The sequence below is a fragment of the Gossypium hirsutum genome, chromosome D06 (genome assembly GCF_007990345.1).
Source record: "Gossypium hirsutum isolate 1008001.06 chromosome D06, Gossypium_hirsutum_v2.1, whole genome shotgun sequence".
Classification (NCBI taxonomy): domain Eukaryota; kingdom Viridiplantae; phylum Streptophyta; class Magnoliopsida; order Malvales; family Malvaceae; genus Gossypium; species Gossypium hirsutum.
In genome coordinates, this window is record NC_053442.1 from 65,190,538 (window position 1) to 65,213,702 (window position 23,165).

The 23,165-nt window shown below is 31.6% G+C and overlaps 2 protein-coding genes across 5 annotated transcripts; one reads left to right on the plus strand and one right to left on the minus strand.

The window, feature by feature from the left end:
• Positions 1-448: 448 nt before the first annotated feature.
• LOC107960289 (transcription initiation factor TFIID subunit 12b) lies at positions 449-7,643 on the plus strand. Of its 3 annotated transcripts, none has more exons than XM_016896603.2 (9): positions 449-1,196; positions 2,385-2,591; positions 3,899-4,462; positions 4,565-4,639; positions 5,201-5,279; positions 5,712-5,773; positions 6,085-6,144; positions 6,209-6,451; positions 7,439-7,643. In XM_016896603.2, the coding sequence occupies exons 1-8, from the start codon at positions 537-539 to the stop codon at positions 6,389-6,391; spliced, it is 1,890 nt and encodes a 629-aa protein (XP_016752092.2). In that variant the 5' UTR covers positions 449-536; the 3' UTR covers positions 6,392-6,451; positions 7,439-7,643. The 3 variants fall into 3 exon arrangements, with proteins under 3 accessions (XP_016752092.2, XP_016752094.2, XP_040952178.1); XM_016896605.2 differs by having other exon boundaries at positions 6,085-6,120; XM_041096244.1 differs by lacking the exon at positions 6,085-6,144.
• A 3,021-nt stretch (positions 7,644-10,664) lies between these two features.
• Positions 10,665-14,281, minus strand: LOC107960288 (lipase 1). 2 transcript variants are annotated; one of them, XM_041096246.1, is made up of 5 exons: positions 13,903-14,275; positions 13,486-13,819; positions 12,069-12,161; positions 10,996-11,063; positions 10,665-10,879 (listed from the first exon to the last, which is right to left on the minus strand). In XM_041096246.1, exons 2-5 carry the CDS (start codon positions 13,711-13,713, stop codon positions 10,762-10,764), a joined length of 507 nt encoding a protein of 168 aa, XP_040952180.1. In that variant the 5' UTR covers positions 13,714-13,819; positions 13,903-14,275; the 3' UTR covers positions 10,665-10,761. The 2 variants fall into 2 exon arrangements, with proteins under 2 accessions (XP_040952180.1, XP_040952179.1); XM_041096245.1 differs by having other exon boundaries at positions 13,486-14,281.
• Between the last annotated feature and the right edge of the window lie 8,884 nt (positions 14,282-23,165).

The window sequence follows — 23,165 nt, forward strand, 5'->3', positions numbered from 1 at the left end:
GGCATAAGAAATATAAATGAAGTAGAGCTCTACTTCTAATAACTATTAGAATTTAAAGTACATTTTGATGAACATCCATTGAATAAGATATTTTTTTTTAATTTAAGGAAAATTTTTATTTTTTAAAATTGCAAAATTTGAAGGAATTTTTTATTGAAAATATAAAAACATTTAATTGTTTTAATAAAATTTTTAATGCACTTTTAAATAGTAAGGACCAAATTGACAAATATTATAAACGTTGAAGGCTAAAATGGTTATTTTTATATTTTTATAATTGCAAATTTCAACAAAAGATTCAAGATTTTTAGATTAAAATGGTACAAGGATTCAATCTCTCAAAATTAAAGTACTATGACTAAATTTTAACTTGTAAAAGAACACAGGGACTTTTGAGAAATTTAAGCCTTCTTTTTTATTTCTATTAAAATCCTCTGCAGTGCAGATTTTCACCTTCAATAATTAAATAAAAAATTCTCAATTCCACCATGGATTAACAAAATTCGAGCTCCCCAAAAGGAAACATCAACAAAGCCATGGCTGAAACTACTTCTTCAACATCATCCCCCAAGCATCTCCAGTCGCCAAATCCCTTGTTGATGGACCCTTCATCATCGGTTCCGACACTGCCACCGCCATCGGCGGCGGCGTCAAATATTAACCCGACGCAGACGGCGACTCCGCTAACAGCCCCATCTCCGACAACGACACCAACAACAAATCCCTCAAGTGATCCCTCACTGCAAAATTTGCAGCAGCAGCAGCAAATCTCGCAAATTTCGTCTCCGCCTCTTTCAAATCTCGCCCAACAACAACAACAGCAGCAAATCTTGCAACAACAAACGCAACAAGGTGTTGGGGGTTTATCAAATTTTCAAATGCAGCAAAGCCTTCAAAGATCACCGTCTATTTCACGCATTAATCAACTCCAACAACAACAACAACAAAGCCAGCAGCAACAACAGCAACAGTCTCAATATGGCAACGTTTTAAGACAACAAGCTGGGTTGTATGGGCAAATGAATTTTGGTGGGTCAGCTTCAATTCAAGCAAACCAACAACAAAATCAACAGATGGGCAATCCTAATTTATCAAGGTCAGCTTTGATTGGGCAAAGTGGTCATTTGCCTATGCTCGGTGGTGCAGCTGCCGCCGCCGCTGCTCAGTATAATTATCAGTCTCAGCTTTTAGCTTCGGTATGGAACTCTATGCCTATTTTTTTGTTTGATTTTAGTGTTTAGAAATTTGGAGTATAGATTTAATGTATTTGATTCGTTGTTGCTTTAGAAATCATCATATTCCTTCTGTTTGGAAATGAGGAGGCAATTTAAGATCATGTAATTGCAACTTTTATATTATGTTTGGGGACATGAATTTGAAGATCTTGATTTGGATGTTATTTGCTATGCATACATTATATATGAATTAATTGAGATTCAATATGATTATATATTTGAAAGGTATTAAAAACACGAATTTCAATTTTCCAGGTATCTATAGGAATTTGAATTTCTTTACTATATAGACATCCGACAAATCAATGAATTTGAAAAACAATCATGAATGTTATATTTTTATGTGTTTATACAACTTCAGTACTTTTAAAATCTAAATTCATTTTTTGAAATTCAAGTTCCCAAACATTATCTTACACATTTTGTGTGCAAGTTTTTCTTTGCACAACCTGTGTGCAATCTGCAATTTTTAGGTGTTATTTTGTTTCCTTTTAACCTTTTACCTTCCTGCAGTGTTGGGGGATTTGAAGATTGTTATGTGCATGTTTTAGTAAGTGATTTAAGCAAGTTAAATTTGTACTGGAGGTCTTGCTGTTAGCTAAAGTTGGCTAATTTGATGATTGCCTATGTTTCTTTTAATTCCAAAAGATTACCGTTACCTAGTAAACTTGTACTGGAGATCTTGCTGTTAGCTAAAGTTGGAATTATTGATGATTGCTGATGTTTTTTTTTATCCAAAAGATTAAACGTTACGTAGTTGATGGTTTTTGTTGGCGAGTGCCTTAAAGTCAAATATAATTTGTGCTTTTGATTGCATTCCTTGCTTTTTGAAAGTAATAATTGCATTGTTTCTACCCCATAAGCACTTTAGAGTTACTAAGCGGTGTAATTTTTTCTGATATCCTTTCTTGCTACAAATCAATTTAAATCATGCTCTAGTTTTTGTCTAAAGTTATACGATATTAATGGTTTCTTGAGATAGACCTAGTTTCATATTGAATTCATTGTAATTGTTTTCTTAACGGTAGTAATAACCTGTTCATTGCAGAACTGATTACTTTATAGGGCTTGATAGATACCACTCCTTCCTCATTTCATATTTTAGATATAAATTTTCTTTTCTTAAAACGTCTGAGGTTTTCTATGTAGCCGAGGCAGAAAGCTGGGTTGGTACAAGGGTCTCAGTTTCATGCAGGAAATCCAACCGGGCAATCTTTGCATGGGATGCAGGCAATGGGGATGATGAATTTGAGCTCACATTTAAGGGCTAATGGAGCTCTTTATGCTCAACAGCAGATGAATCAGGGACAGATGAGGCAGCAGTTATCGCAACAAACTCAACTCACATCTCCTCAGGTATTTACTTCTTTTTTCTCTTCTTTCAATGATGTATTGACCACTTTCCTCATGATGGACCTGTGAACTAAATGTTTTTTTCCTAGTTTCTCTTAGTTCTTCAATTTGAGAAATCATTTTCATCTGTAGGTGTGATTTGTCCAGTTTATCTATGGGTAGTGAAGTTCAATTTGCACTAATATAGAAGTTACTTTATGTTTTATTGGACTCCTTAAGCTATGATGCAATTTTGAGATTTCAATCTGCTGATGTTAAGTTCCTAGGAGTACAGCTTTTCTTCGTTTACTTCACGTTGCTCTTTATGTTTGGCGAACATTAGTTTACTATCCTTTGACTTATGCCTACTCAGACTAGATGAAGAAAAGTTTTAATTATTTAATCTTATAACGGAAGCTTTAAGCTGCACATTCTTTTTGTAATATGTAAAGGATTAATACCTACACAGTGAAAAAGAAATCATGAATCTCTTTTGACACCACTGTGATAACAATTTTCTGGGTAAACTGGCTTAGGGAAACTGTTAAGTTTCACAGTACTCTATATACTAATAATTATGTTTAACTTCTCATGCAAACAATACTTTTCTTTTTGATCAAGCTGTTATAACCTTGAAGGTTAATTGGATTTCCTGTGAGACATGCTCCCTCACCTTTAAAAAAATAATTACATGTGAGATATTCTTTGTATTTATGGAAGTCTACGGTTAGCACTATTTATCTGGATTTTGTCATATGCATTGTAAAATGTTATTTTAATGTATCAAATGACCATTGACTCCATGATCATTTAATATCTAGTCTGTTGGTGAAGACTTGGAAATTAGTAGCCAGATTTTGCAACAAGTAACTGTTCCTTTTGTTCAATAAACTATTTCATATTGCACATTGGCTGAAGTAGAATCTTGTGTAAAATGTTTTCACAACTTTTCCATTATTAGATAAGAGTTGACATGTTTATGAATGATTACACTTCTTCTGGTGCATTGTTATTGTATTGAATTCCTGCAAAATTGTTTTATTTGTAAATGTCCTAATTTCCTTTCACTATAGTGAGAAGAGATGCAAGACTTACCCATGGCATGCGATTTTTAGGTTCGTTAATAGAGTTAATGTAAAACCAAATATGTTATGTTTTCCCTTTAATTGAATTTTATTTCTCAACCTGTCTTGTTATGCCATTGCACCTTTAATGAAAATTTTATGGGGGTAGGCAATAATAAGAGATTTTTGTCATGTGGTTTGGTTGCTTGTTTTCAAATTATTTTGTGTGCGCGATCTCATTATATGATATCCCCTCTGTAACTACAGGTTCAAAGCTTACAAAGAACATCATCTCAGGCATTTATAAACCCCCAGTTATCAGGGCTGGCTCAGAATGGACAACCGGGTATGATGCAGAACTCTCTCTTGCAGCAACAGTTGTTGAAGCAAATACCGTCAATATCTGGTCCAGGGTCAACTCCCTTCCGCCTTCAGAGGCAGTCACAAGTTCTCTTGCAACAGCAACTGCCTTTTTCTTCTCCTCAGTTGCAAAATTCTATGGGCTTGAATCCTCAACAATTGTCTCAGCTCGTACAACAACAATCACAAATGGGACATCCTCAAATGCAGCAGCCACAGCAACAACTACAGCAGCAGCTGCAACAACAACCTCAACCGCAATTACAACCACAACAATCACCATTGCATCAGCAACAACAGCAATCTCCGAGGATGCCCGGACCTGCAGGCCAGAAAACTCTCAGTTTAACTGGATCACAGCCCAATGCAACTGCATCTGGTACAACCACACCTGGGGGAAGTTCAAGCCAAGGAACTGAAGCGACCAATCAACTTCTCGGAAAAAGAAAGATACAAGATCTAGTTTCACAGGTTTTTCCAGCTTTTGACTATTTGTATTTCATTCTTTTCTATTAGTTTCCAATAATTTGCTTCCTTCTTTTGTTGTGGTATTCATTTTTTGCTTATGTCCAGGTTGATTCGCAAGGAAAGCTGGAACCAGAAGTTGAAGATCTACTTCTGGAGATTGCTGATGATTTCATAGACTCTGTAAGGCTCTGCTAAGCTATGAGTAAAGGCTTTACCATGTTGATATTGCCTTTCTCTGTTTGGGATTACAGATATGTGCATGTGCCGCTTGTACTTTTTAGTTTCTAGTGGTAATTAACCACATATCATAATATAAATAACCTTAACCTCTGAGATGTTACAAATATAGATATGTTTAGCATTAGGGTACTCTTCATGTCAAATATAACTTGAATATTGCAGAATATTTTTAAAAAACTATGACATTCTTTCTGCAATATTTTGTGCTTAGCCTGAAGAGAAATTGAATATTTTGGCCTCAAAGTTATTTGATTTTTATAACTATATTTTAGAGAGGGAAAAGAGTGTTTTAATTGCTTTAACCTAATAAAACTTCAAATTAGTGCTAACTAGCCATTACTCGTAGCTTGCACAATTAAACAGTCCCTACCTACAGCTTCATTATCTTTCTTTCAGTCTTCTTATTTTTTAACTGTTTCCTTTCTGCTTCTGGAGACTTTCATTGGTATTTAAGTAATGGTTTTCTTGGTTTAAGGCTTATATCATTTTACTTGTTTTCAGGTGACTACATTTGCATGCAGTTTGGCAAAGCATCGGAAATCTTCAACATTAGAGTCCAAGGATATCTTGCTACATTTAGGTATGCAATTTACTAACTTGCATTTCTTTGGAAGAGTTAAATGTTAACTAAGGATACAACAGAACTAGATAAATTCTGTTACTCGTGTCATGGGCCGAGACCAAAGCTCCAGGCTTGTGTGGCTCTTGAATCCTTGAATTTACTCTTCACAGATTCAAGATCCACCTTCTGGGCATGGAACTATAATGGCCCCATATAGAATTTCTGAAACTGTAATTTATGCATAATTTTTTTGCCTTCCAAGAGTTGCTTGTTATGCCCTTCCTATACTTTATATCTTATGTTAAATGATGTAGTACTTTACTGTAAATAGTGCGAGATTGCAAAAAGTTTTGTGTTGTGCCTAAATAAGACTACCTTTCAGAGTTTCTTCTGTAATTTCTAAGTGAAGCTATGAAGCTGTAATGATGTTTAACGTGGGATTATGTACAGAGAAAAACTGGCGTTTGACTATTCCAGGATTTTCTAGCGAAGAGCGGAACCAAACAAGACCGGTAAGGATTTATGTTTATCATTTTTGAGATCTCACTGCATAAAATTTCTTAGAATCTTGACTTTACTGAATCTGACGTCAAATTTTTCAAGGTGATTCGTTTCCTTATTTAGGAACTCGTTTTGACATATATGTGTGGTAGTCAAAATATGTTCTATTATCTTTCCATTTTACATTTTTATCAAATTTTCTAGCATTTCTTCTGATGTTATTAGCGTAAGCACCTTTTATTTGATATGGAAATCTTTGATTATTTGCTAAATAAGAAAGATTACAACTGATGAATTTGAATAATGTTTCTAAAACATGCAGTTATCGAGTGACCTCCACAAGAAGCGTCTTGAGATGGTGACTGAAATTTTCAGTACTAAAGTATAACTATTCTCTTACTCTCCTTAAGCGATAAAACTTTTACTCATGCAAATTTCTTGATTAGATACGGGCACTGATGGAATCGTCACAGCCCGAAATAAATGCAAATAATCCTAAAGAAATGATAAGACAAGGACTTGGCAACCCAGTTGGTGCAAACAATTTAATGAGACCTTCACCGAGTTCCGAGCAGTTGGTTTCACAAGCAGCTGGTTCACAAATGCTGCAGCAAATAACACGGTATTGATGGAAAGAAGTTGCCATTCATAATTTGCACCTGGATTCCTTGTTTATGGCTACATTGTAGGTGAGCAACATGATTCACTTTTGTGTCTCTCTTTCATTTATCACCATGCAGTTTATTACTATGTACTTGGACTTAGGTGTGAGGGTAGGATGTCTCTCTTTCATTTATCACCATGCAGTTTATTACTATGTACTTGGACTTAGGTGTGAGGGTAGGATACAGTCATGCAGTTATTCGTACGATATGGGGATATTTAGTTTCGCCAAGGTTATTTCTTTGTTTTTGGAGGGTCATATCTCCATGCCAATGTCCAGAAATATGTTGGACAGAGATATTTCAAGAAAAATAAAGAGTCAGAACGGCATAACTTTATTATCTACTTATCTATGCTGTATCTTGATCTTATAGGATCCGAAATAGCTTGACATTCTGTGCATTATTGGATTATAATCCAAGGGAAAAAAAGAAATCCGACATGCATTATCCATTTTCAAAGATGGAATATAAATTGTTTCTTCACAGAGAAACCATTCCAACCTGGATTAAGCATTAGTACTTGTCTTTTAGTCTAATGAGCCAGGTAGAGATTACATGCTAACTTTCTCTTATGATTTAAGTTGTATTTGATACCCAAACATTCTTTCCTTAAATCTCATTGGCACATTCTTCCACTCATTGATACCCAAACATTCTTTCCTTAAATCTCATTGGTACATTCTTCCACTCATTTTTCCCAAAACTTTGGTACTACTTATATGGACCCTTTATTTAGTTTCAGTCATTTTTTGGTTTAATAATATGTTACTTTAATCTAAAAATACGAATCATTTTTCTTAAAATCTTGTTCGGCTGCTAGTTTCCATGTTTCTGTGACTCTTGAAGTTCCCTTGCCCGACGCATAAATACAGGGATATGACCTATAAGGGTCTTCTAAATACATGGAAAAACTTGGAAAATTAACCCGATACATCGTTCAATGCTGTTGTTTGTTCTTTTGGCATTCATCCAATATAAGCTTTCATTCTAATTCAATTGCCTCCTTTGCAGGTTTTATATAGTAACTGAAGTTTAAGCTCTAATGGATTGACAAAAAGCTGTAATTACCTGGTAAGTATCATAAGACATTGAACTATTGAAAAATGATTTTACACCATTTTAGACCTTTTAATTTATCATTTTCCTATTCATGATTTATATTGTAAGTGTATTTTATTAATGGAGTCTATAAAAGCGAGTCTGTTCCCCGGTTTAAGCTTATTGTCCTTGGTCGCATATAGAGATCCACGTCATATTTTTCGTTATTTTTTTATTTTATTTTATTTTTTAGAAATATATATATTTTTCCTGATCCCTCATTTGTATTTTAGGCATAAACTACTAGGCTGTCAAAGCACATTGTTTCAGTGATATCAAATTTCTTTTCACTGAATGTTGCATTTTCTTAATCTATGGGATTGAGGATTGAAATATTGTTCATCATTGTTTGATGTTAACCTTACTGGTTAATAGACCAAACATTTTTCTTCTGGCTTAAATGCAAAAGTGGCCCTCAAATTATACTGTTAAGTGAGATTTAAATTACTAATCTCATCTTATTTTATTTTGAAACACGAAACCAGCTAATAAGAATGTGACATGTGGTACATTCTTATTGGATATCGTATTTTTTTGTTATATAGTTTCTTTATTTCGGTGGTATCAGTTTTTCTTGTGATTTTGGGAAAATATATAAAAAAAATTTTATACTAATATTTATTTCTTTATAATTAAATTTAAATAAACACTTTTTAAATTATTCAATAAATGCAAAATACAGAGTTTACAAAAAAAAAAAATGTTGTGAGTAGTGTGTATTCATTAAACGATTGTTGAGTTGCTCAGTTTTGTAGGTTTGGTCGGTAAAAGTTCTATAAAAGCTAGTATTATGTTTTGAATTGCATTTTAGTCTCATTATTGAAAAAGTGGATATATTATTATATTAGTCCTTGTACGATACTTGAGTGAGTAAAAGAGTTTTCCTGTTAAAATTTGGTGTTTATATTTTTAAGGTATAATAACAAATTTAACCAATAATTTTTACACATATTTTGTTCGATCCCTACTCTTCCATTGGAAGTAAATTAAAAAAAATTTTAAACTAACAGAGCTAAAAAATAAAAAATGTCTTGATAACAAATTAAAAAAAAAGTTTAGCCTTTTTAAATTTTAAAAATTATTTAAAAAATCATAAAAATTATAAATAAAGTTTATAGAAATATTTATAAGAATTTTATAATTTAAAATTTTTATTAAAAAAGTAACAATACCAAAACATTAAGATCTAATGGTTATAAAATTTTTAAAAAGAATTTTATCTCTATTCCTATTCCTTTTTGGGGTTGGCATTGTTATTTAATTTTAAATTTTTTATAAATTTTGTTTATATTTTATATGATTTTTAAATAATTTTTAAATTTTAAATGGGTTTAATTGGATTTTTTAAAATTTGTTATTAAGGTCTTTTTGACCTTTTAACCCTATTCGTTTGAAAATTTTTTAATTTACTTCCAATAAAAGAGTAGAGTCAAATTGATTAAAGGTGTAAAAGTTGAGGGTTAAATTTGTTATTATATTTTATATTTATACACCAATTTTTAATGGAGGGGCTCTTTTTCTCATTCATGTAACGTTTAAGGGTTAATTTGCATATTTTTTAGTAGAGGGGCCAAAATACAATTTAGGATATAGTAGAGGGGTTTTGTAGTAGGCTCGGTCCTTTTGAACTTGATTTTAAATTATTATTTTAATAATAAATTTTTTATTCAGATTAAATTATAAAAACCTATTAAGATGGAATAAATATTTTTATTTTTCAAAACAATAAAAAAAAATATGGATTTTGCACCAATTTGGACTTGAGTTATGAAGGGTAAGTATATTATTTGGATTTTAGTTGGGTGTCAATGTTTAAATTAGTATTTATTTTTGGTTTAAATTTGTATTTGAATTTGGTTTTCATCACATGTTTTTGCAACTCATGCTATATATTTTTCATATGCAATTGGTTGACATCATCTAATTTTAATGGAATTACAAAAATTAACTCAAATGTGTGATGAAAGTCTAATTCGGATATCAATTTAAAGTCAAACTTAAGTAAGAGTGGAGATCGAAATTAAATTATAATTTTTATGATAATAGAATTGTAATTTTACCATTTGAATAGCCTATATTTTATCATTTTTAAAGGATTAAATTAAATTTTTATCATTTTTAGGGGAAATTAAAAGTGCAATTTTATATTTACTAAATTAAAATTTTAAAAATTTAAATAAAAAATTTTCCCGGGGTCGATACCCTGCTAGCCCTCCCTAACTATTCTCAGAACTTAAGGATAAAAAAGGTTATTTACTTGATTTTAAACTTGTCATATTTCAAGGAAGGTGAATCACTGATAATAATCTTCGATGTAGCTAATAATTGGAGTAAAATATTCTAGGTTAATATTTGCTATTAGTTTTTGTATTGTGCGCAAATTGTGAATTTAGATTTAATATTTTAATTTGATATTATTAGTGTTTATATTTTTTAATTTTAAAGTTTTAGTCATAATCAAATCGTAGTTGTTAAATCCATTACGTTATGTTATTTCTAAAAACTTATATGACAAATATATTATTACACGTGTAATGTCATGTCGGTTTATTAGTTTTACATATTATTCTCTCACACACAAAAAAAAAAAAACTAACTAATGAAGGGACTAACAATGATATAATTGAAGAAGTGGTTAAATCTACAACTTTACATGTACAAAATTAATGGCATAACATAACTAAACAAAATTAGTTGTTACGATTTGATAAGTATATTGATTAAAATTGACCAACTTGAAAATAATTTTTTTATTAAAGTATAATAGTTAAATCCACAATTTATTCACAATATAGAGTTTAATAGTAAAATTGGAACAATATTATAATTACTATTAACAAATTCATTATAAGCTTTACTTTAACAAAAAAAAAATTTTAACTTTCATTTGACTTCTTAAATTCTAGATTTGAACATTCAATACAGATTCAGAGAGTAATATTTTTTTGAGATAATGTCGAGAATTACTTTAACTCCTCCCTAACTCATAGATAAGATGATAATGTGTTTTAGCGCACTCGAACCCACATTTTCCTGTATTGACAATAATATCCATGCCAATCGAGCTATGATTCAATCGACATATTCGATAATAATACTTAGTTTAATATTATTACAAAATTGTAAATATCATTCCTAATTTTACTAATAAAAAAAAAAGACACTTATACTTGATTAGATATGTCTGAAATACAAAGCTTATATGAAATTATTATTTGATAATCATTGTTTTATGATTAGGAACAACCTATAACAAATGAAAAAATCAACTTATTGAGTTCATCAGGTGACTCCAAATTTGCAGCATGTCCTACATTCTTGATTATCTCTAACCTTGAATTTTTACCCAAGTGCCTAAAATTTGTACCCCAAAAAATATTCAAAATTAGAAATTAAATAAAAAAAACTTAAAAATATAATTAGTGAAAATAAGGGGAAAAAAGATTATGAAGAGAATTTACTTTGTTTACCTTTGCAAGTTATATGCAAGTTCTAATGGGAAAACCTTATCTTGATCTCCCCAAATTATTAGTGTTTCCTTCAACCAAAAATAAACCCATTATGTGAATTAGTAATCTTTATTAAAACTAGTTTTATGGTAAAGAAATAAAAATAATATAAAATTTAAACAATTGTTCTTTTTTAAATTAATAATTATTGTTAAAGTAATAAAAATGTAAATAATTTTGATAATTAGATTTTGGTTGTGTTTGGGAATATTGAAATATTTTACCTTATGTAACCAAGTTAAAATCTTTTAGATTTTATTTTATTTTATTTTTTAAAGAAAATAAATTATCTACATAACCCTTTTAATACATTATTTTTTTTTTAAAAAAAATAGTAGTTTAGTAATCTTCTAAGATGGTGTTTATTTTAGCGACGAAAACATTTGTTGAAAATAATAAGGTTTTCATTCCAAAATGATAATTTTTAATAAGAAAAATCCATTGGAAATATTCAAGTTATTAGTTGGTTTAACTCGACTTTCTCAACCTTAAAGAAAATGATAAGGGCAATCTCAACATCTTAAAGGAGGTTATAATTGGGCGAGTCTAGCATCTTGCTATAAAATGTCGGGATAAAGTAACATTTAGTTCATAAATTTAGTAATTTTTTTCACCATAATCTTTCAATTTTTTATACTCCACATTAATCTCGAAACTTGACACATTTTTTTCAATGTGATCCTTAAATTTTAATTTTCTTATAGTATGAAAACGCGGCACTTCAAGATTGTACCAAGTCATAAACTTCTTTTTTCTAACTTTTTTTAAATATATATAATTTCTTCATATATTTTTAATACTTATTTGTTTTTTTTAGATTTTATATTATGTTTTAAAATTTTCTAGTGATACCATGACACAATCTCATAGTCACGTCATCACTCATGAGTGGAATACAAGTTCAAAGATTAAATTGAAAAAAATTATCAAATTTTAAGACTAATATGAATAAAAAATTTCAAGAACTAAATTAAAAAATTATCAAATTCAAGAACTAAATGTCTACCAGAAAAGAAAGGATTCAAAGAAGCAACCTGAGTTAGGACATGAAGGTTAGGATCAGCTTTCTTCTTCACCAAGTAATCTGCCAGCTCAATCTTTTCCTTTCGACAATGATCATACATTAGCTGTAAACATTCAATATAATTGGGTGAGTAAAGAAAAAAAAAGGTAAATTTCCATAGTTAAGTGATTAATTTTTAATTTTTCATAATTAGATAATAAAAAATACTATAGTTGAATAATTATTTTGTAATTTTTTTATATTTTTTAATAATTAGATGACAAAAAAAATACCATAATAACTATTAGTTTACACAAACAATTAAAGGTTTGAAAGCTTGAATTTTTATCTTAATTTGACATGTCACAATTGTTTTGGTATTTAATCTAGATTTCTATTTATGCTATTAAAATTATTTTAACCTATTAAATATTTTGGTAAATTACACCAAATGTCACTAAACTATTATTCAGATTATGTTTTTGGTTATATAACTTCAAAAAATTACAAAATGACTACAGAATTCTTTGTTCGTAATATGTACAAAAATGCCTTTATATATATGGTTAATATTTGGTACACTGTCAATAAAATTTTTAGACTACACAAGTAGGGTAAGAAGGTTAATATATAGGGTATCGTAAAATATTAAAAAATCAGATTAAAATCAAATTTTCAAGGCACTTATGGAATAGAAAAAATACACTGTTAATGTACCAAATACAAACCTAATATATATATATTAAAATTTAAGTTTAAACTAAAAACTTATTTGTTTCAAAATAATAAATAAAAGAATTAAAAATATAATATTATTTGTTTCAAAATAATAAAAAAATTAAATAATTAAATTAAAATTGAATTGGGTCGGGTCGGGTCGGGTCTCGTATTAAATTTCAAATTTAGGTTCACACACAACTTTTTCCGTAAGAGTTAGGATTGAATCAAGGTGAATTGATCTAAGCTTATAGTCTGGTAAGGGTGAGGCAGTACAAAATCCGCCGACCTCAACTCATTGTCGTCCCTAACTAAGCCATCCTAGAACTAAAAAGTATCCCCTCGTCTCATTGTGATCCCTAATTAAAGGTGAGTTTGGATGGGCGGTTAGTGTAAAAACAGCGGTGGCGGTGAGATTAGATACTGTAACAACACTGTAGCGTGAGAGAAAAAATAAGCTAAACGCATTGCACCGTACCCAATTATCCATCCAAATTCACCCTAAGCCATCCTCGGACAAAAAAGTATAACCTCAATTATGACCTAAATCTGGTTGCGTAGGTATGAACGCCTCTAGCTTACTTGAAAAGATTTTTGGTTAACACTAAAAAAAGTAGAAATTAAATAATGTCAAATTAAAATGAAATGACATAAATTTTAAATTTTAGCATAGTAGAGGGACTAAAATCAAAATAGACCATAGTTTTAACTCTAAGGAACATCAAACTCACCGTTATGAACTGTCGAAGCAAAAAATCAGGGACCCATTTGAGAGTACTTTGCTTAAACGTTGATAAATTCACCAATAACCTCAAATCATCTGGTTTCTTCGGAACCAAAATCTCCGACGGATGCCGTCCGATTGTTCTCAACTGTTGATCCCTCTGTTCATCTGTAAAAGACAATCCACTACTCACTATTGCCACTTTCTCCACCGCATCCGGCCGTATCTCCGCCATCCTGTACGCCACGAACCCACCGTAACTAATCGCGTAAACAGAGAACCGATCCACTCCGATCCTCTTCAACCCATCGGACAAACACTTAGCCTGGAAAAATTCAGATCTGAAGGGACTTTTGGAGTGAGATTTCCCAAAGAACAACAAATCAGGAATATACAAATTAAACCTCCGTGACAAAGGACCCACTTGATAAACGAATTGCCAAAGTGGATTCCCGCCGTAGCCGTGGATCATTACGAGTGACGGCCTGTCGAAACGGCGGTGATTGGTGACCCAAAAATGGATGGTGGTTTGATCGTCTAAATCAACGGCGCAGGGTGTGAGATTACATAAACGGAAATAAACGGATAAGATTAAATCCATGAATTTGATTATGAATGGAGATTGATTCAATGTGAGGATGTGAAGGACAAGGTGACGGAGAAGAGCAAGGGTGGTTGAGAGATAGAAGGAGATGAGTTGCCATAGATGTTTGGATTCCATCAACCAAATTTTTTTAAAGCTTTTTGGAGGAATTTGAAATCCAGAAACTGTATTTTTTGAACATTTATTTTGAACGCTTATATATATATAATATTATATATATGTATGTACATATATTTGTATCATCTTTGAGCACGTTGATTATTTTGGTTTTATCTGAATTAACGGATGGAAATTGAATTTTTTTAGGGTTAATATAACTTTTAGTCCCTGCACTTAGCAATTAGGTTTATTTTGCTATCTGTATTTTCTTTTTTTGTCTACTTTGGTACCTAACTTAGGGGTGTAAATGAGACACTAGTATTCGCAAGTTATTGGAGTTTGACTCGAAAAATATTCAAACTAGATTCGGTAATTATTGAGCCAGCTCAAGTTATCGATTGAGCCGAATTCGAGCTTAGGAATACTTGATATGGCTTGTGAGTCTTATTGAGCTTTTCATATTTTTTATATTATTAAGTTGCGTTATTACCAAAAATATATTATTAACCCTAAGTTTAATTATCGAGTCGGGCTCAAGCTTGAGTGCAAAAATTGACAAACAAGTTTAATCGAGCTCGAACGCTAGTAGCTTGATTACATCTCGAGCCGAGATTAAGCGTAAAAGCGGATGCTTGATTGAGCTTGAGCTTGGCAATATTCAAGCTCAGGTCGATTAGATTACACCTTTAACGTAACTTTGCAACTAAGTTTATTTTGATATCTGAACTTTGATTCCATCAAGATTTGATGATGTGACATTACGAATACAAAAAGTGGACAAAAAAAGTACAAGTATACGTCACCAAACTTTAGACTTGTTAAGTTTAGGGACCAAAATAGACTTAGTTGTCAAGCTTAGATACCAAAATACACAAAAAAAGGTACAAGTATCAAAGCGAATCTAATTGTCAACTTCGGGGATTAAAAGTTATATTAACCTTTTTTAAAAAGTTATTTGACGGTTATATTGGATCCTAATAAAATTTGGAGTCGAGTCATGTCCGACTCTTAAACGGGGGGCAAGCTCATATTGTATCGTTTTCTTCATCCATAAAATTGGAACCCAAAATTTTGCTTAAGGAACATCGAGCTCTTTACCACTCAACCCAGTAGACCTTAGTGAATTTGGTTTTATTAATATATTAAAAGAAAGTTTTCTATTTGGTTTGAAAAAAAATTAAAACTTTTTATTATCAATTGATTTGGTTCAAGTCCTTATGTAAATTATGTGTGAGTTCTCTTCAAATTTATTCTGCTTTAAGGCATACCATGTGTGAGTTGTACTAGAATTATACTTTTGTCGATAAAAGTATCATGGATGTCCTAATATTAGGGGTTGAACTATATTTTGCCCCTTTTTATTTAAATTTGACAAATTAGTCCCTATACGTTAGATCATATAGCAAACCAATCTTTTTATTAAAAATTGGTCTCTATATGTCTCCATAAGATACACGTAACACGTCACATATAACTGTCTAATTATCCCGTCAACCATTCCAAAATTTTTAATAATAAAAAAGGCTGAATTTTTTAACAGAAAGGATTAGCTTGCTCTTTAATCTAATTTACAGAGACTAATTTACTCAAATTTTTAATAAAAACGAAAAAAATACAATTTAACTCTTAATACATAAATTTTCACATTATTTTTACCTATTTTATCTATATGTATGTATATTTGGTACTATCCTTCTATATATAAATAATGTTACCTTTGGAAATATCATTATCTACACCTGAAATTAATCAGCTCCACATGCAGTTGCCGGCAAAAAGCGAGCATGAAAACGACTCAAGATACTTTGAATTATTAAATGAAATATAAATATAAAATTTAATTTTTGTATTTTTATTTTTTTAAATTAAGTCTAATTATTAACGTCATTAAATTTTTATTAAATTTGTTGGTATGAAGTTTTGAAATTAAAAAAAAACTCACTTAATAATTATGTAACTAAAAAAATAATGTTGTAATTAATTTTAATTTAACAAAACAAATAATTGTGTCAATCTGAAATGTAAAAGACTAATTTTTTAAAAATAAAAATATGAGGACTAAATTTTAAATAAATAAAAAGTACAAAGACTTACAACACACTTTAACTTAAAGATAAATAAATAAAAACAATATTAGCTCTATGTTTATATAAAAAGTATTAAAAAATAATTATTTAATTGAAATGGTAAATAAAAATGAGGTTTAAGGATTTTGGTGTTTTAAGTTAATATTTCATGGATTATATTTTTAAAATTAATTCTTATATATTTTATATAAAAATATAAAAAGATAAAATATTATTATAATAATAATTGTTTTTTTTCTTAATTTTTTAATTAGCTTATGATATTAACATCGATTAAGTCTTAACTGAATTGGTATAGCGTTGTTGTCAATGTTGGAGGACGTGGGTTTGAGTGCGCTGAAATACATTATTTTCTATTTATAGGTTGGGGAGGGACTATGGGTAGTTTTAAGCATTATCTCAAAAAGAACATCTATGATTAGAATCTATAATGAAATTGTTCAAAAAGAAACTTATATATTAACACAGAGAAGCAAAAATAAGAGACAAACAGTGATTTTATCCCCAAAATAATAAATTCGTTTAACCTTTTTAAATTTTATAAAATTGTAAATTAATATAATGGTAAAATTATAATTTAATCCCTTATAATTTTTTTTCTTTTCTTATAGCAATTTTATGAGAATCAAAATATAATGTTGGTTACATACCCTTAACATTTTTCTTGGGTATTATTTCATGAAAATGGAATGAATTTTGAAGTCCAATTGCTTAAAAACACCTTTAGGCTTTTCCATCCAATATATACGTGGAAGGCATGCAACCTTGCGGTGGAGCAGCACTGGTTTAGATGAAAATCAATTTTTTAAAATCGGATCGGTATTCAAAATCGATCACGTTATTGGTTTATTAATTTAATCAGTTTGACTATTTTTAAAAAAATAAAAAATTCAGTTCAATCACCGGTTCAACTAATTTTTTAGTTAGTTTAACAGATTTATATCGATTCTCGATGCAATCATTTTAATACCATTCTTCAAACCAATACTCTTAACCAGTTTCCAATTCAACCAGTTGGTCTAATCCGGTTCAGATATCATTTATGCAAAGGGTAAACTACTAAAATAGTCACTTTTGTTTCCTTTAGGTTATATTTTAGTCACTTATGTTTAAAATGTTACGTTTTAGTCACTTAAGCTATTGTGTTGTAACGTTTTAGTCATTGAACTGTTAATTATCATTAACGATGTAACCTTAAATCATCATTTCAAATAAAAGTTTCAGGTTAAATTATACAATCGATCCACATATCTTTTCGTTTTGAGCAATTTTTTTTCTTTTATGTTCTTTTAACTTTTTTCCCATTCTCTTCTGCTTCTCCCCCTATTTTTCTCCCTTCTCCTTCTCTTTTAACCTAAAAGAAAAAAAATTAAATTGCTCAAAATGAAAAAAAATATAATGACCAATTGCATAATTTAACCTAAAATCTTCATTTGAAATGATGATTTAACATGCCACACCAACTTACCATTACACCGTTGACGGCAATTAACGCTCAGTGACTAAAATGTTACAACACGATAACGTAAGTGACTAAAAAGTAATATTTCAAACATAAATGACTAAAATGTAACCTGAGAGAAACAAAAGTGACTATTTTGATGATTTACCCTTATGCAAATTATAAAAAAATATTTGCACTTAAATTAAGCGTTAGATGAGTAGTTAATGAAAATTTTTAATTTCTATTAGCTTGTGTTATGTAACACATCAAACCCAATCCTACAATAGGATCTAAGAATGATATGTCACTATTTAAAAACAGTCTGACTTAAAAACATTTCAGCGGAAGCTCTGAATAATTATTATAAAGTTATAGTTATAAAATATATTTCAACTGTTATTTTACTAAAGTAAAAGAAATATCATCAATTTGAAATATTATACGAGACATATGGCTTGTAAAGTAATAAAGTTTCAGCTCATGGAAGTAAGAAGGAACTCTCTAGAAACTCTCACACAAGTCTATAAAGTAAATCCCTTACCCTTATCACTTGGACCTTCGTTATCTTCTTGAGCTAAAATAAGGATAATTAAACATATCAAATCATCATTCTATTAAATCAGATCATGCATGCAAGAATCAACAACACTTATACAAAATCAGGAAGTTTCCTGCCTCACACACCATTCTAACACTTATGCATGCAGAACGAAGAACACGTAAATGACTTTAAGAATAACCTAGGGTTCATCAATAATTATCAGTAAGCTGGAACTAACATATAAGTTGGCTGAATACTGTGAACCTTACTTCAAAGAGATTTTTCTGAACTTAAGTTTTCAAAGAGTTTTTCAGAGAAAATCTTGGAAGAAGAAGAAATTGTAAAAGTGTTCAGAAAGACCATCATTTAACCTTATATACATAAGCTTGGAGACAAAGATTAATGGAAAAATTAGATAAATTCACACTAACTCTCTTGATTCCCATGATTAAGTGCTCTTAATTTAATTTAAGTCCTATCATCTACAGTACTAAGTCTCAACTTAACCTTATTTCCAAATATTATTCACTAAAAATCCAGTCAATTGGATTAATGATGGTCATTTATGTCAAGATTAAAATTTTAAAATTTGAAAAATATAAAGACTTAGAATGATCCAATTGGAAAATATGAACAAAATCTACAATTATATGCATAATATAAAACTGGTAATTGAATTTAATGTTGCGGAAGCGACGATAATATTAATAACAATATTATCAGAAATATTTAGATAATTATTATGCCAACAATTATACTAAGAAAATTCCCAGTTAAATTGGAGGGGTCACAAATGGTCCCACTTAAAACCTAACAACTAGACAGAACTCACTTAGTTATTTATAGCAATAATAACTAAATAAATATAACCAACATAAAGTTATTAAATATAAGCAAAAAAATAAGAAATAAAACACCAGAATTTAACGAGGTTCGGCCAATTTAGCTTACGTCCTCGGACACTACCATATTGCATTTTGCAACATTTGCATCTTGCGGAGTCTTCCCTTTTTTCTTCAATTTTGGACAATCTTTCTTCCAATGTCCTTTTTCTTTGCAAAAGGAACATTCATCTTTGGCAACAGCTCGACCTTTGGACTTTCTTCTCTTCCCCTTAGACTGACTTTGCTGACGACCTCTTGTTACCAATGTTTCCACTGCTGCTTCACCTGAACCTTTCAACTTATCCTTTCGGCGTAGTTCATAACTATACAATGCAGCAGTTACTTCATTGAAAGTTACTTCTGACTTTCCATGAAGTAGAGTAGTTTCAAGGTATTCAAACTCCTCAGGAAGCGATCCCAACAACATTAACGCCAAGTCTTCGTCTTCAAAAGTCACATCCAAATTCAACAAATCAGCCACCAGCTAATTAAAATTGGTAATGTGCTCGTTCATCGTGGTACCAGGAACATAACTGAAACGAAACAGTCTTTTCTTCATATGCAACTTATTTTGACTGTTCTTCTTCAGAAATTTCTCCTCCAATGCTTTCCACAATTTACTTGCAGAAGTCTCTTTACTGAATGTATACTTCTGCTCTCTGGAAAGACATGATCGAATTGTACCACATGCCAATCGGTTGATGGTCTTCCATTCTTTATCATCAACCCCTTCTGGTTTTTCTTCCTCAATGGCAATATCTAGACCTTGTTGAAAGAGGGCATCTAGAAGCTCACTTTGCCACATGCCTAAATGACATGTTCCATCAAAAATTTCCACGGCATTAAATTGGCCGAACCTCATTAAATTCTGGTGTTTTATTTCTTATTTGTTTGCTTATATTTAATAGCTTTATGTTGGTTATATTTATTTAGTTATTATTGCTATAAATAACTAAGTGAGTTCTGTCTAGTTGTTGGGTTTTAAGTGGGACCATTTGTGACCCCTCCAATTTAACTGGGAATTTTCTTAGTATAATTGTTGGCATAATAATTATCTAAATATTTCTGATAATATTGTTATTAATATTATCGTCGCTTCCGCAACAATTGGTATCCGAGCCAAGGTTTTGTAGTATGCTCTGTGTTTGCAGCTTAGTCTGATCTTACACATCAGAAACATTTCCTAAAGCTTGTGGGTATTCCGCATTTGGTGGCTATTAAATAGAAGCTATGGCAAAAATGACAGAATAAAAACCATCCACATCAACAACTTCCACCTCGTACATTTTGTCGAGGGTTGGAACTGCAAATACGAGATTTACAGTTGAAATTTTTGATGGAACAGATCATTTCAGCATGTGGCAAAGTGAGCTTCTAGATGCCCTCTTTCAACAAGGTCTAGATATTGCCATTGAGGAAGAAAAACCAGAAGGGGTTGATGATAAAGAATGGAAGACCATCAACCGATTGGCATGTGGTACAATTCGATCATGTCTTTCCAGAGAGCAGAAGTATACATTCAGTAAAGAGACTTCTGCAAGTAAATTGTGGAAAGCATTAGAGGAGAAATTCCTGAAGAAGAACAGTCAAAATAAGTTGCATATGAAGAAAAGACTGTTTCGTTTCAGTTATGTTCCTGGTACCACGATGAACGAGCACATTACCAATTTTAATCAGCTGGTGGCTGATTTGTTGAATTTGGATGTGACTTTTGAAGACGAAGACTTGGCGTTAATGTTGTTGGGATCGCTTCCTGAAGAGTTTAAGTACCTTGAAACTACTCTACTTCATGGAAAGTCAGAAGTAACTTTCAATGAAGTAACTGCTGCATTGTATAGCTATGAAATACGCCGAAAGGATAAGTTGAAAGGTTCAGGTGAAGCAGCAGTGGGAGCATTGGTAATAAGAGGTCGTCAGCAAAGTTAGTCTAAGGGGAAGAGAAGAAAGTCCAAAGGTCGAGCTGTTGCCAAAGATGAATGTTCCTTTTGCAAAGAAAAAGGACATTGGAAGAAAGATTGTCTAAAATTGAAGAAAAAAGGGAAGACTCCGCAAGATGCAAATGTTGCAGAATGGAATAGTGAAGCAGAGTCAGACTTTTCTTTTAATATGTCATCTTCAACATCACATGCAGATGAGTGGATCATGGATTCTGGTTGTTCCTATCATATGTGTCCCATTTGGGAATAATTCTTTGAATTTCAAAAACTAGATGGAGGGGTTGTTTACATGGGTAATGGTAACACATGTAAAACAGCCGGGATAGGTTCAATTAAATTGAGGAATCATGATGGATCTACTAGAATTTTGCAGGATGTACGATATGTCCCAAAGTTGAAGAAGAATCTCATCTCTTTGGGGTCTTTAGAATCTAAAGGCCTAGTTGTGACAATACGAGATGGAGTTCTTAAAGCAACTTCAGGAGTATTGATGATGTTGAAAGGCATAAGAAAGAACAATCTGTATTACTACCAAGGTAATACAGTGGTCGGGACAACAGCAGCAGCAATTTCGAGTACCAAGAAGGACGCTGAGGCAACACCTGTGGCATATGCGTTTGGGCCATGCTGGTGAAAAATCCTTGCAAACTCTAGCCAAGCAAGGATTATTGAAAGGTACAAAGACTTGCAAACTTGAATTTTGCGAGCATTGTGTTCTGGGAAAACAACGAATGGTGAAATTTGGCACTGGGATTCACAATACCAAAGGTCTTCTAGATTATGTGCATTCTGATGTATGGGGACCGTCCAAGACTCCATCACTTGGAGGAAGATGTTATTTTGTCACCTTTATTGATGATTTTTCCAGAAGAGTTTGGGTGTTTCCTATAAAGAACAAAGATAAGGTGCTTGAAGTTTTCCTTAAGTGGAAAACTAAAGTTGAAAATCAGTCAGGAAGGAAGATTAAGGTTCTCCGATCAGACAACGGTGGAGAATATAAAAGCGATCCATTCCTGAAGATATGCCAAGATTGTGGCATAGTAAGGCACTTCACCGTAGGTGGAACACCGCAACAGAATGGGGTGGCAGAGCGTATGAATCGAACGCTTGTAGAGAAAGTTCTATGTATGTTATCTAATACTAGATTAGATAGAAAGTTTTGGGCTGAGGCTGTGACGTACGCTCAACATCTCATCAATCATTTGCCATCATCTGCTATAAATGGCAAGACTCCTTTGGAGGAATGGTATGGAAAACCTGCTACTGATTATGACACCTTGCGTATTTTTGGTTCTATTGCATATTATCATGTGAAAGAATCAAAGTTAGATCCAAGAGCAAAGAAGGCTCTATTCATGGGCTTCAATGCTGGTGTTAAGGGATATCGTTTGTGGTGTCTAGAGGCAAAGAAGACGATAATCAGTAGGGATGTTACCTTTGATGAATCTGCCATGTTGAATAAGGTAAATCCAGAAGGAGTGAGTAGTACTTCAGAGCAGGTGGAGTGTACTCCGCAGTAGGTGGAGTTTGAGCAGAGTGTAGTAATTCCAGCAGAAGGTACCACTAGTGATTCTTCATTGGCAGATGCAGAGTCAGATGAGGAAGAGGTTTCTACCCAAGAACCTCAACAACAATCAGAGCCAATTGCAGTCAGAAGGCAGAGACGAGAAATTCAGAAACCTGCTCGTTTCACTGACATAGTAGCTTATGCACTTCCAGTTGTTGATAATATTCCGTCCACTTACACCGAAGCCATTCAAAGCTTAGAGAATAATAGATGTTAGGTGCAATGGAAAAGGAAATGCAATCTCTAGAGAAAAACAAGACGTGGAAGCTGGCACAACTACCAAAAGGGAAGAAGGCGATTGGTTGCAAATGGGTATTTGCAAAGAAAGAAGGATTTCCTGACAAAGAAGATGTTCGTTACAAGGCAAGGTTGGTGGCTAAAGGCTACGCTTAGAAGGAGGGAATTGACTATAATGAGGTATTTTCTCCAGTTGTTAAACATTCCTCCATTAGAATTTTGTTGGCCTTGGTAGCGCAGTTGAATTTGGAGCTAGCTCAACTTGATGTGAAGACCGCGTTTCTACA